The following is a 15,152-nucleotide window of genomic DNA, read 5'->3' as shown; positions in this document are numbered from 1 at the left end:
AGCAGCGGGGGAGGGAGAAGAAGGCTTCCCGCTGAGCAGGGAGTCTGAAGCGGGGCTCAGTCCCAGGACCCCGGGATCATGACTCAGGCTGAAGGCAGACGCTTAATGACTGAGCCACCCATGTGCCCCAGTTTTTCTCTTAAAACTGCTGGCACTCTTTTATTCTATCATCCCTTCCCAAAAAGAAGTGTAAAATTTTGCTTCGTTCTCAAGTTATAGTGCCCCAGATATTAGTTAAGTCTGAAATCATGGGGTTTTGCTCTTTGGTGAAGAACTTTTTATATGAAACTATGATTCTAGCCCAGAAATTTAACAGGAGTTCCTGCCCTTGAGTTCCAAGCATTATTTTTAATGTTTCGTATCTTTCGTGCATTCTTCCTTATACCATTCAGATTTTCCTCAAGACCTCCCTGTCTTGGTCCCCAGATTATCTTTAGGTATCTTTCATTTGCTTCTGTCTTTGTTCAGACAAGTATGTTTGTATGTATGTATTAATGCATATATATATTATTTTTTAAGGTAGTTTATAATTTTTTTAAGTGAACTCTGTCCATAACATGGGACTTGAACTCATGACCCCAAGATTAAGAGTTGCATGCTCTACCTACTGAGCCAGCCAGGTGCCTCCAGCAAGTATTTATTGAGTGCTAGTTAATATGCAAATACTGTTTTATAAGGTCTGTCATACACAGTTGTTACCATTTCCGCTAAATTTCTCAGTTTTCTAATGAGAGGTATGAACTCTTAATGAGGAATAATTTCATAATTTTCCCCAGTTTTATTGAGATAGAATTGACATGCAGCACTGTGTAAGTTTAAAGTGTACCGTAAAAAAATACATCACTTGCTAAAGAAGGTGTAAGTTTAAAGTGACTTACATATACTGTGGAATGGTTACAACCATAAGTTTGGTTTTAACATCCATCATCTCATATAGATACAAAAACATTCTCATTGTGATGAGAACTTTTAGGATTTACTCTCAACAACTGTCGGGTACACCATACAGCAGTGTTAACTGTAGTCGTCATGTTGTATACTACATCTCTAGTACTTCTTTCATTGGAAGTTTGTACTTTTGACCACCTTCATCCAGTTTTCCCACCACCCTCTGCCTTGTAACCATAAATTTTAAGCGAGATCATACGTTGTCTTCTTCTGTCTGACTTACTTCACTTAGCATAATGCCTTTGAGGTTCATCCATGTTGTTGCAAATGGCAGGATTTCCTTCTTTCCTTATGGCTAAAACGTGTTGTATATTACCAATTGTTTATACAAACCCTGTTACTGTATATGAACCTCCTTTTCCTCTGTCTTAGGGCTGAAGGTTTGATACTGTCCTACTTTAGTTTAGGACTCACTTATGAGTTCTTGTTTTTTAAAAGAACACACGTCTCATGGCATCTGGGTGGCTCAGTGGGTTAAAGCCTCTGCCTTTAGCTCAGGTCGTGATCCCAGGGTCCTGGGATCGAGCCCCGCATTGGGCTCTCTGCTCAGCAGGAGCCTGCTTCCCTTTCTCTCTCTGCCTGCCTCTCTGCCTACTTGTGATCTCTGTCTGTCAAATAAATAAATAAATAAATAATCTACCAAAAAAAAGAAAAAAAAAAGAACACGTCTCAATGACATCATCCATGTGCGTGTGTATGCATGGGTGAGCACATGTGCGTGTGTATCAGGGCGAGAAGGGTATTGAGGCCTGAGGCCCGCAGTCCTAAGGAGTTTGGGTCTCAAAGGATCCTTGCGTATCACTTTAAGTCAAAAAAGTCTGCTGTTAAGGAAAGCAGGCATGCTCTTTCAGAGTCTTTTGCAAAGAGTACTGAGCCAGATGGACTAATCACGTATAACAGTTTTTCCCCTAGTGCACACAGAGACACAGCTTAAATGGTTAAGTCACAGGCAAGATGGGAAAAAATTCTTTGAAGATTAGATTCTGAATTTGCGTAGACATTTGCTGTTTTGTAATTCCTAAAATTGTTCAAACCCTAAAAAAACCCATTTTCCATTGTTTGCCCCCTCTACTGCTTAGAATATTAAGTTCCTGGTATTGAATCCCTAATATTTTTTCTCTTGAACTTGCCTCATTCGTCTTCTTCCAGCCTTTTTGGAGTAGAGTCCTTCTCAATATCTTCACTCTTCTTAATGTCAGTCCCCCATCTTCATTGCTGTAATCTGGATCTTTTCCAGTTTATCTTATACTTATGAGGTGTATCAGTCAGAACTACGGCCATGTTTGGGCACACTGTAGCCTTATATGAAGATAGGATGTGATGGTCTTTTTATTTTTTAGTTTTTTTTTTAAGATTTTATTTATTTGACAGACAGAGATCACAAGTAGGTAGAGAAGCAGGCAGAGAGAGAGAGAAAGGGAAGCAGGCTCCCTGCTGAGCAGAGAGCCCAATGCGGGGCTTGATCCCAGGACCCTGAGACCATGACCTGAGCCAAAAGCAAAGGCTTAACCCACTGAGCCACCCAGGTGCCCCTATTTTTTAGTTTTAGTTTTTAATGCCTTTCTTCATTTCATAGTTTTCTAGTATTTTATTGGTTTCCTCATCTCCAAATTAAAGTGTTCACTGAAGTCTGCAGGGAACTCCTAGGTCCTTTTTCTAGATGAAGAACTATAGGTTTTTGGGATGCCTGGGTTGCTCAGGCAGTTAAGCGTCTTCCTTCAGCTCAGGTCATGATCCTGGGTTCTGGGGTCCAATCCTTGCTTGGTGGGGAGCCTGCTTCTGCCTTTCCCTCTGCTCCTCCCCCAGGCTTGTGCTCTCTCTCTCTCTGACAAATAAATAAATAAAATCTTAAAAAAAAAAAAAAGAACTATAGCTTTTTCAATATACAAACAATATATATGTGTTTTAGTGAAAATTTGGAAATGAAAGAAAGTAAAAAAGAAAGAAAATTGTTCATAGTCCAGTTAAGACCCATTTTGTGTTTTTGTTGTGTTTCCCTATTATCTCTTTTTCCTCTGGATGATATTTTTATATGTGAGTATGCATTTTCATATCTTTTCCTACATATTAGTCAGCATTTTCCACACTTTAAATGCTTTATAAAATTTTTTCTTAACTGCATAGTAGGATTCAGTGAATGAATTAAGTTCCTAATTCACTTAACCATTAGTCCATGCTATGGTTTAATGAAAAGATGCTATTGAAAAGACTTTCGGGGCACCTGGGTGGCTCAATGGGTTAAAGCCTCGGCCTTCGGCTCAGGTCATGATCTCAGGGTCCTGGGATTGAGCCCTGCATTGGGTTCTCTGCTCAGCGGGGAGCCTGCTTCCCCCCCCTCTCTACCTGTTTGTGATCTCTGTCTGCCAAACAAATAAATAAAAAAAAGAAAAAAGAAAAGACTTTCATGTTATAATGTATTCTATATCATTTTTAAAGATCTCATTCTTACATTGCCAGCTGTTTAATAACACATTTCTGGATATTATGATTAAATATTCATGTAAGTTAGAATATTTGGACAAATATTTATCATCAAACATACATCTCTATATTTTTTTATGAAATCTAATGGCTTGGACATTGTTTGTTTCTTCCAAATAAGCTATACACTCAGTGTGGGGCTTGAACTCACAACCCCAAGATCATTTGCTGTACCATCTAAGCCAACCAGTCACCCCGGGGATTGTTTTCTTAAAGAAATTTTCTCCCCTAGATAATGTTGGTACACTATAAGACTTTAATACCTTTTGGATACTCATTAAAAGGATTATTTCTCAAGGTACTTCCCCTTGGTAGTTGGAGGATAACATCTATTCCGTAACTATTTCTGCTTGGCCACTGTTTCCTTTTATCCCATTAGAGGTTGTGTGTGCTGCTTTTATTTCATTTGTATATTGTCCTCCTGAGAAATATAGTTGGGGACAGCATCAGACTTGAAATCACATGCACTCTGTGAGCATAGTAAATATCAATTACTTAATTTAAAAAAGATTTTATTTATTTTAGAGAGAGAGACCGAGAGAGCACAAACAGGAGGGACAGGAGAGGGAGAGAGAATCTGCAGTAGGCTTCCCGCTGAGTGCAGAGCCCATTGCGGACCTTGATTTCACGACCCTATGATCGACTCTGAGATCATGACCTGAGCTAAAATCAATTTTCAGATGCTTAACTGACTGTACCACCCAGGTACCCCAGTAAACATTAATTTAAAAATGATTCTGACTTGAGAGAAAATGCTTAAGATCAGTGGTAGCTTGCCAGTAGTACAATTTAGAATAGTATTCAGCATATGTCCGGTGGAATAGTCTGTCGCCTCACAGTGACATCTCAACTTTTGTCTGCCCTTCCGTTTCCAGATTGCCGTCACAAAAGCCAAAGTGGATTTCTCCAGTGTAGTGTGCCTGCCCCCTTCCGTCATTGCTGTGAACGGGCTGGACGGAGGAGGGGCTGGCGAAAACGATGATGAAGCAGTGCTGGTGTCCCTGTCTGCGGCCCCCAGCCCCCAGAGTGAAGCTGTTGCCAATGAACTGCAGGAGCTCTCCTTGCAGCCCGAGCTGACCCTAGGCCTCCACCCTGGCAGGAATCCCAATTTGCCTCCACTCAGTGAGCGCAAGAATGGTGAGTACATATGGAATTCTTGCATTGCCTAATTCGAACCAAGGTCTTCATGTGCGTGATCATTACTTTATTTCACGTCCTTGAAAGTTTCTTTACTCTTACTATTCTTATGGAATAGAGAAATAGTAAGTTTAGGTGATCATTATAAGCCCAGCATTTCCTGCCTGGGTTATTACAACTGCTTTCTGAGTTGTCTTTCTACTTCTCTGCTTCTCCCTCCCAACCCCTTTCATAAATTCATTAATTCAGCAAATATTTATTGAACATTCCTATCATAAACTATACTAATATTAGAAGTTAAATGATAAATAAGCCTTTGTCATTAGGAAAATTATCCTATACCTTGTCAGAGTAATCTTTTAGACCTCCCTAGCTTAATAGTTTTCAGTGACTGCTCTGGGGGGTAAAAACAAAAGCCATGTTTTACAAGGTTTGCAGGGTCTGGTCTCTTTCTGTTTCATTAGCTTCTCTTTTCATTTCCCCATTCCTAGTTTTTGGTTTTTAAATTTATTTTTTTTTATTTTTTATTTTTTTTATTTTTTATTTTTTTAAAGATTTTATTTATTTATTTGACAGAGAGAGATTACAAGTAGGCAGAGAGGCAGGCAGAGAGAGAGAGAGGAGGAAGCAGGCTCCCCGCTGAGCAGAGAGCCCGATGCGGGACTCGATCCCAGGACCCTGAGATCATGACCTGAGCCGAAGGCAGCGGCTTAACCCACTGAGCCACCCAGGCGCCCTGGTTTTTAAATTAAAAAAAAAAAAAGTTATTTACTTATTAGAGAGAGAGCGCGCACATCCTTATGTGTGAGTAGGGGGAGGGGCAGAGGGAGAGAGAGAGAATCTTAAGAAGATGCAGCACTGAACACTGAGTCTGGCAATTCAGGGCTTGGTCTCACAACCCTGAGATCATGACCTGAGCTGAAATTAAGTCGGATGCTTAACCGACTGAGCCACCTAGGCACCCGTAGTTTTTGCTTTTTATTTTATTTTATTTTTAATTTTTTAAGATTTATTTATTTTGAGAGAGAGGGAACATGTGAGCATGGCAGGGGTGGCACAGAGGAAGAGGGAGAGAGAGAATTTCAAGCAGACTCCAAGCTGAGCGTGTGGAGCTCTGCGTGGGGCTCAGTCCTACGACCCTGAGATCATAACTAGAATTAAAACCAAGAGTTGGACATTTAACCAACTTTGCCACACACGTGCCCCAGTTTTTGCTTTTTAGTACTGTTTAAAAGAATTGTCTTTTTTTTTTAAATTTTATTTATTTATTTGACAGAAATCACAAGGCAGGCAGAGAGAGAAGGGGAGGCAGGCTCCCCGCTGAGCAGAGAGCCCAACGCAGGGCCTGATCCCAGGACCCTGAGATCATGACCTGAGCCACAGGCAGAGGCTTAACCCACTGAGCCTCCCAAGTGCCCCTAAAAGAATGCACTCTTTCTCTTTCTTCAAACTTTTGTTAATTAAAAAAACTGTAATTTGTTATAAAAACAAGATTTCAGAAAAGATGGGAATAGTAATACAACAAATATTTATATACGCACAGGCCATCTGGCTTATGCACTGTTCTCCATGGATCTTCATTCCCGGGGTAACTACTGCCCTGAATTTGATATTTTATTGCCAAGTATTTCTGTATTTTTTAACATATGAATATATTCCTAATAATTGTAAAATATTATTTCTCCTTTAAATATTGATTTATATTTAAATATAAAATAAATAAATAAATATCAAATAAATTTGATATTTTATTGCCAAGTATTTCTGTATTTTTTAAATTTATGAATATATTCCTAATAATTGTAAAATATTATTTATCCTTTAAATATTTATTTATATTTAAATATTGATTTATATTTAAATATATTTAAATATTGATTTATATTTAAATATATTTAAATATTGGTTTATATTTAAATATTGATTTATTATTTCTCCAATAAATATTTATTGGAGAGAGAGAATTATGTGTATTCTTCTGTAACTTGTGTTTGTTCAATTTTTATTTTCCTGTGAGTTATTAAAAGTATTCTGTAAGTGCATGTCATCTAATCTATGAATCATTATTTATCAAAAAGTCTTACTTTTTGGGGCGCCTGGGTGGCTCAGTGGGTTAAAGCCTCTGCCTTTGCCTGAGGTCATGGTCCCAGGGTTCTGGGATCGAGCCCCGCATTGGGCTCACTGCTCGGCAGGGAGCCTGCTTTCCCCTCTCTCTCTCTCTGCCTCTCTGCCTACTTGTGATCTCTGTCTGTCAAATAAATAAATAAAATCTTTAAAAAAAAAAAGTCTTACTTTTCTGTAGTGATTTTTTTTTTAAGATTTTATTTATTTGGGGACGCCTGGGTGGCTCAGTCGGTTAAGTGGCTGCCTTCGGCTCAGGTCATGATCCCAGCGTCCTGGGATAGAGTCCCGCATTGGGCTCCTTGCTCCTCGGGGAGCCTGCATCTCCCTCTGCCTCTGCCTGCCACTCTGCCTGCCTGTACTTTCTCCGTCTCTCTGACAAATAAATAAAATCTTTAAAAAATATATATTTTTTTTATTTATTTGACAGAGAGAGCACAAGCAGGGGGTGTAGCAGGGAGAGGGAGAAGCAGGCTCCCTGTGGAGTAGGGGAAACCCAATATGGGACTGGATCCCAGGACTGCGGGACCATGACCTGAGCTGAAGGCAGGGGCTCAGCCAACTGAGCCACCCAGGCGCCCGACTGTATTGATCTTTAGTGTTGGCTTTATCTGTTTCTCAGTGTGCATGAGTTCGTTTTTATGTCCTCTGTTCTGGTTTCACTGGTCTCTGTTCATCTGTGTTACTACTAGTAACTAGTCATCTTAGTTACTACTGCTTAATGATTAGTTTTGTTATTTGTTAGGACAGTCTTTTTCTTGCCTTTTCTGTCTCCAGAGTTGTCTTGACTGTTCTTGCCCTTTTTAATTTTTCATAACTTTAGAACCAGCTTGTGGAGTTACGCAAAAATAAAACAAAACCAGAAACCTCATTGGGACTTTTTTTTCCTCCAACATTTTATTATGAAAAGTTTCAAAATAAATGATAGAGTTTTACAATGATGATCTTTATGTCCGCCTCTTAAATTCTGCCATTAACATTTTGTTATACTTGCTTTGTCACATGTCTATTCATCCCTCTATCAATCCATTGTGTTTTTTTGATGCATTTCCAAGGAAATTACAGATACTAGCTGTTTTATTTTTATTATTTATTTATTATTTATATTTTATTTATTACATTTATTGATTATATATTTATGTATATATATTTATAAATTAAATATTTATTATTTATTTATATTGCATTTATTTATTATTATTTATTTTATTTTATTTTTGTTTATAATTTTATTGAAGTATATAACATTAGTTTAGAATACCTCACAAATTGTAAGTGTCCTGGTTGTTGAATTGTCACAGAGTGAATACTGCGTATAATTGCTGCTTTGTGAGGAAATATTTCCAGCATTCCAAAATCTCAAAATATTCCCTCTTTTTGCCCAAAGCAAACTACCATCCTGACTTACAACACCATGAATTAGTTTTGCTAGTTTCTAAACTTCATGTAAATGGAATCATGCTATATATGTTCTGTTTCTGGCTTTTTTTTTTTTTAAACAGTTTATTTATTTATTTTATTTGACAGACAGAGTTCACAAGTAGGCAGAGAGGCAGGCAGAGAGAGACGGGATGGGGAAGCAGGCTCTCTGCTCCATGGGAGCCTCTGTGGGGCTCGATCCCAGGACTCTGAGATCATGACCTTAGCTGAAGGCAGAGGCTTTAACCCAGTGACCCACCCAGGCATCCCTGGCTTACTTTGTTTTAAAATTCATTTGTGTTAAATTGTGTGTGGCTCTAGTTTGTTTTCATTGGAATATAATTCATTTGTTTTATGATTATAGTGGAATTTGTCTATTTTACTTTTGGTAGGTATTTGGGTTTTTTTAGTTTGGGGCTATTACAAATCATGCTGCTATAAAATTCTTGTGTGTCTTTTGGTGTACTTCTTGGGATTTTGATTGGAACATATCATTTGTAGGTTAGTTGGGAGAACACACATTTTACGTATTGGGTACTAGTTTTATCTGTCCGTTAGTTTTCTCTCTCCAGTTAATTAGGTCTTCTTTGATGTCTTTTCACAGAACTTTGCAATTTCCTCCATAAAGATCATGCAAATATTTTATTAGGTTTATTCCCAGGTGTCTTCTTTGGGGGGTAGACATTATCAGTGGTATATTTTTATAAAATATTTTCTGACTGTTTGATGCTGGGGATTGAAATACTAAACTTTTTAAAAACTCCCTTGACTTTTCTACATTTGTGCCTTCTATTTGAGTTACCATTCTGTCCCTGCTCTTCTTGTCAGCTCTTACCTGTCCTTCAGTATTCTGTTTGGGCATCACTGCCTTTGAGAAGCCCATCCTAACTCAGTCAGTGTTTGGTGTCCTTCTTTCGATTTGACAGATTACTGTTTATCGGTATACTTCATCACTATATTATAATTGGAATTCTCTTGTCAGCAACACAAGTGAGCCTTTGGAAACTGAAATCAGACCCTCTTATGCTTGTCACAATCCTCAGTGTCTTTCTGTGAGGGTTATGATGAAATCAGGTTTTTTGTTTTTTGCTTTTATTCCAAAGATATGTCTGTCTATTTTAGAGAGAAGGTGAGATTGTGTACCCATGAGTGGGGGAGGGGGGGCTGTGAGGAAGGGGGAGAGAATCCTTAAGCAGACTACCCTGCTGAGTGCGGAGCCTGACGTAGGACTTGATGTCGCAACCTTGAGATCACGATCCGAGCTGAAATCAAGAGCCAGCCTCTCAACCAACTGAGCCACCCAGGCGCCCCAGTATCATAGTTTTAATGACGTGGGCCTGGTATCCTCTCTGACCTGTTTTTTTCTTACTTCTGTCCCCTTGCTCTACTCTGCTTTTGCCACATTGACTTTCTTGAACACATCAAGTATGTTCCTGTCCCAGAGCCTTGGTACTTGCTGTGCATTTACCGAAGTTCCTGCACAAATGTCATTTCCTTAGGGAAGCCTTCCTACCTGTCTTACCTAAAATGGCACCTCCCATTACTCTCTGTTCTCTGTTTTTTTCCAAGCACTTATTATTATGATGTGTGTGTATGTTTGTATATGTGTGTCTATGTTTATTGTCTATATTCCCCTGCCTTTGATAGTATGTTTCAGGAGGCTAGTGGGCAACGAATAAATATTTGTCAAATGAATAGATGAATGGTTTACTTGTTTGTTCCACTAGAGGCAAGAATTCTGTTTTTACATCCATAGCGGGCAGTGTAACAGAAACTCAAAGTTTTTATTTTGGGAAATAATGGACACTCAAGCATTTTTTTGGTTTTCTTTTCCCATTTCTTTTTTTTTTTTTTTTTAAGATTTTATTTTATTCATTTATTTGACAGAGAGAGAGAGATCACAAGTAGGCAGAGAGAGGGGGAAGCAGGCTCTCCGAGGAGCAGAGAGACCGGTGCGGGGCTCGATCCCAGAACTCTGAGATCATGACCTGAGGCGAAGGCAGAGGCTTAACCCACTGAGCCACCCAGGTGCCCCGTTTTTCCCACTTCTAAATTCTGTTTTTCTCCCCCAAGGTGGCAGAGATTTCAGCTTATTTATACACTAAGGGGAAAGAGTTAGTCCGGAGGGAAAGCTGAAGACAGAAAAGGAGGAAGGATAGGCGAGGAGGTGAGAGGATGGGGTTCAAAGGTATTGGCTCTGCCTGGAGCGGGGGTAGTGTCCACGATTGCTCTGGAATAGGAGCAATGGCAGTGAAGGTGATGACAGACAGCAAACGGCAAACCGCTAAAATCTTGGGCAGGAAGTGGAGGAAATTGATGCTGACAGCTGTGGTGGTCTCAGGGGAGTCAAGAGCAGCTGTTGCTGTCGGGGCAGAGGTGTTGGTGCATCTCGGCCTTTCTCTCTCAACTCTTCGGCAGATAAATCAATTGAGGTAACCCCCCTCCCCCATTTTGAACAACTCTCTAACCTTCCCAAGATCCTGAAAGAGCAGTTTATATCCCTTTCTCTGCTTTCCCACATTCTAGAGACTTCACTGTTCTGGCTTCTGTCCCTATCTCTCTCTTCAGAAGCTGCCAACGCCGAAGTCATCAGTGTTCTTCTAGATCACATAGGCGCTCCTAATCCTCTTTGACCTCCGTGTAGCATTTGACCTGACTGGCCGTTCCCTCTGACCTGCAGCTTTACCTCCACTGACATCAGTGACATCACTCTTCTTGACTTTTCAAGTCTGCTTTTATAGCCACTCTTCTCTGCTCAGACCTTTGCCAGCTTCCTCTACCCCCTCTTAAATTTTGTTATTCCCCAGTGTTGGGCTCTAGGGCTCTTTTACTTCTTACTCTGTATTTTTATTTTGAATGATTCCCCCCAGAACTTTGGCTCTAACCACCATCATATGCTGTTGATCGATGCCTCTATTACATCTCCAGGCCTGTTTTGTCTTGCCCCCAAGCTCCAGACCCCTATGCTCCGCAGACTCCCCGTGCTCAGAGCCCGGCTCCTCATCTACCTGCGGTTCCTGCTGGGTTCTCTGTTGGAGGAGTTGGCACCTCCCTCCACTTGGACATTCAGATATGGGGTTGTTTTGTTCTGTTTTCCTCCTCAATGGAAACTTTTAAGAGTTTTGTTTTATAATCAGATAAAATGTAGGAAACAGAAAGTTCCCTCCTAGTTACACAGTTCAGTGAGAGCCAATAGCAGCAGTTAACATATTTTTCTGTCAGCTTTTGTGTGCTCATTTATTTATTCTTACACAAATATATATTGTATAACTTACTTTCATGTGATTTTATTTTCATGAGATTTTCCTTTATCATTCAGTGGTCTTAAAAAAATTATTTCCTCTGCTTCATATTTGAATTGTGTATTGAATTGTGTATCTATAACAGCCAGTCTCCTATTATGAGACCCCTAATTGTTTTTATTTTTTTCTATTCTAAATAATACTGCAAGAAACATCTTGGTGTATAAATTTTGGTGTAAGTATCTGAAGAACAAACTCTCAGAAGTGGGTGACAAGATATGGACATAAAGAACATTTTCCCTTTCTTGTTGTGAAAGTAACATGTTTGAGTGTGAAGTTTTTACTTTCTTTAAGTCACTGTTCCCAAACTGTCCCGCAGAAAGATGATAGCATGCTAATTTTGGAAGTAATTTTTTTCTTCCATCGCCCTTCTACCTGCTAACTCTGTCTTTCTTCCCAGCCACCAGTCACCACCTTTTTTACATTCTGCAATGTTCATATCTACTGAATTCATTCTTTTCTTGCCATCTTTATTACTGCCACTTAGTGCAGACTCTTGATAATGCCTTTCTTGGATTACTGCAATGACGGCCTTTTAACTGGTCTCACCTTGTTTCTAATCTTGACCCTTTGGCCATTTTTTCTAAATGATATATGAGGTTCCTGCTCTCCAGGTTGAAATCACTTCATGGTTCCCTTTTCTCTGGGGTAAAGCTTATTATGCTCCTCAGGATGGTAAACCAGCTCCTTCAGAACCAGTTCTGCCTCATCTCTCATCTCTTCCCACTCACACTAAAAGATTTGGGATTTCCCAAAGAGAGAGAGACTTTCATATCTCAGTTTCACTTCATGTCCTATTTTTTCTTTCCCCCTTCCCTGAATGACCTTTCTCCTCCTGACATTTCCACGTAGTCAAGAATTAGGGGAAGGTGCCGCTTCCTTCAGGATTCTTCTTCTCACTGCCAGAGAGAGCTAAGGGTTTGTTCTGACAGTGTTCTTCCAAACTACCCTACGAGTAATATCTAGTTGTTACTGTGTTTGCCTAGAAGAGAAGCTTTCTGAACACAGGGATTATGTCTGTTTTTACTTATTGTGGTATCGTTAGTGCCTAGTCAGAAATTCTGGTGTGCTGATGAATCAGCTGGAGTGCCCGTTAAATGCAGACTCCAGGGTAAATCCGGGAGAGGCCTGAGGTTCCACGTCTCTAACCAGCATGCGGGTGATGCCAGTACTGTTGGTCTGGAGGACCACACTCTGAGTAACACAGTCTTAGAATGTGATAAGAGTTTGATGAATGTTGGTTGAATGTACGAACAAATGAATAAATGGTGAAACTGAAACTATTAATGCACTGAAACATTGATTTTTTTTTCTTTTTTAGATTTAAGCAGTTAAGAAGGTGATTATTGACTCTGTTGCTGGACAGAGGGGGACAAACCAGTTTAATTCAGGGTTTAGAATCCATTCCTATATAGGTGAAATATGTTATGGAATAATTCTTTTATTCTCTTAATTAGTGATAGAACATTTAGATCACAAGTCTTAACTATTTTTTTAAGTTGATCCCTATAAATTTCAAATTTTCTTTTTTTAAAAAAGATTTATTTGAGAAAGTGAGCTTGCCTGCAAGTGGAGGGAGGGCCCGAGGGAGGGAGAGAGCGAGCTTCTCCAGCAGACATCCCGATGATCTTGGAGCCTGATGTGGGGCTCAATCTCAGTACCTTGAGATCATGACCTGAGCCAAAATTAAGAGTCGGATGCTCAACCAACTGAGCCACTCAGACACCCCAAATTTGAAATTTTCAGTATAATCCTACTGTGTAAAAACCGCTGTTCTGGTTGAAGAAACCTGAATGGAGAAGCCAGACCCGCACTTACTTGTCATCCTTCTTGCTCCTCAGGAAACTCTTGAAAAAGCACCAGTTGAAAACTTCTCATCTGGATTGCATATCCCTTATAATTTGAGCTGTGTCTGATACAACTTCAGTTGCTAGAATGGTTTCCTAACTGCCTGGGATCCCAAATTGATTACCTGTGATCATGCTTAGAAGGGAATATGGATACGTGAAACTGACAAATATAACGTTGTATACATAATTATCATTTTGGCAAGAGAAAAGAAACCCAAGAAAGTGGAATTGTGTTCAACATTAGAAAAGAACTAGTGGGGGGGAAGCTGATAATTAGAACAGTAATGAAGGGGAGGAAAGGGGCTTAATAAAAAAAAATACTCTAGGGACCCCTGGGTGGCTCTGTCATTCATTGTCTGCCTTCTGCTCAGGTCATGATCCCAGGGTCCTGGGATCAAGCACTATATTGGGCTCTTGGCTTTGCAAGGAGCCTGCTTCTCCCTCTCCCACTCCCCCTGCTTGTATTCCCTCTCTTGCTGTCTCTCTGTGTCAAATAAATAAATAAAATCTTTTTTTTTTTTTTTAAGATTTTATTTATTTACTTGACAGAGAGAGATCACAAGTAGGCAGAGAGGCAGGCAGAGGCAGGAAGGGAAGCAGACTCCCTGCTAAGCAGAGAGCCCGATGCGGGGCTTGATCCCAGGACCCTAGGATCATGACCTGAGCTGAAGGCAGAGGCTTTAACCCACTGAACCACCCAGGCGCCCCAATAAATAAAATCTTTTAAGAAAATACTCTATAAGAAGGTTGATGACTACAAAACAACTTACATGATAGAATGTATGCCAGTGACCAGAAATACTAATTGCTTAACAAAAAATCAGTAGTTACCAAAATAAGATTCTTTTACTATAGGGAAAAAATAGGAAATATTGATCAAGTTTCTTTTTTATTCCATCCTGCAGCCACAAGTTAAATGTCTGGACAGGGGCAATATTGTCAGTGTCTAGTTGCAGGGCCTTCTACTTGTGCACCTTAATGGTGCTTCTTCCTGTCAAGAGAGGGGTAAGAGACTGCTGTATGTGCCAGTGAGATCATTACTATATTCTACGCCAGGTGTTTTTTACATGGCTGTTTATAGGAAGGTAAAGATAAGAATAGAAATGGAAAATCCTTGAGAAGATTGCGAAATTGGAAAGTGTAGAGTTCTAGACCAGAATAAATTCTAGAGTTAGGTGCTTTTTCATGGATGGTATACTGTGTATTGGAAGAATGGAGTGAGAAATTTCTTTCTTCTCAGATCAATTTCATTTAGAACCGTATCTTTTTTTTTTTTTTTTCCCCAGCTTCTGGGCTGTTTAATGGGATTGATGTTAGCGAAAGTTTTGTAAATATGTATATGGTAATCTAATCTAAGTACAACTTTACTTTCTAATGACGTGTTTCCATGAAGTCTCATTTATTCTGGATATGTAGTTCACTCACTGTTTAGAAGGCCTGCCAAAGATGTTTAGATTCTGGTAATACCTTTCCTTTTTTCTTGACCTGGAATTTTCTCTCTTCTTTTCCTACATGATAATTTAGAACCATATCTTATATGAAAATTCAGTGGTTTAGCAAGGGTCTTTACAAAGCATTAGGCAGTGAAGGTCCGGATGCCTCTGTTTCCTAAACAGAGGAAGTTGGAGCCCTAATGAGAAGAGGAGCCTTTCATTAACCCAGCCCTTATTGGCCTAATTGGAAAAAGTTAGTAGAGAAGTTTCAAGATATATTTTTTAAGATTATTCCTCTGTCATCTTCTAGGCTGAGCAGTTACTTTTAAAGGTAAAATTGAGCATGGATGGATCAGTGAGTTAAACACACAGCTCTGGATTTTGTCTCATTCAGGTCTTGATCTCAGGGTTGTGAGTTCAAGCCCCATATTGGAGCCTGCTTTAAAAAAAAAAAAAAAAAA

At 39.5% G+C, this 15,152-nt stretch overlaps 1 protein-coding gene across 3 annotated transcripts in view; it reads left to right on the top strand.

The window, feature by feature from the left end:
- MRTFA (myocardin related transcription factor A) overlaps positions 1-15,152 on the top strand; it is a 161,530-nt gene that overhangs the window by 35,342 nt on the left and 111,036 nt on the right. For 2 of the 3 annotated variants that reach the window (XM_059187057.1, XM_059187056.1), the window contains exon 2: positions 4,305-4,566. In XM_059187057.1, the coding sequence (XP_059043040.1) occupies positions 4,305-4,566 (262 nt within the window). Of the gene's footprint in view, positions 1-4,304; positions 4,567-15,152 lie in introns of those variants that run through there. The other variant, XM_059187060.1, reaches the window with a different exon arrangement.

The sequence above is a fragment of the Mustela lutreola genome, chromosome 8, assembly GCF_030435805.1.
Source record: "Mustela lutreola isolate mMusLut2 chromosome 8, mMusLut2.pri, whole genome shotgun sequence".
NCBI lineage: Eukaryota > Metazoa > Chordata > Mammalia > Carnivora > Mustelidae > Mustela > Mustela lutreola.
This window is presented reverse-complemented; position numbering and strand designations above follow the sequence as displayed.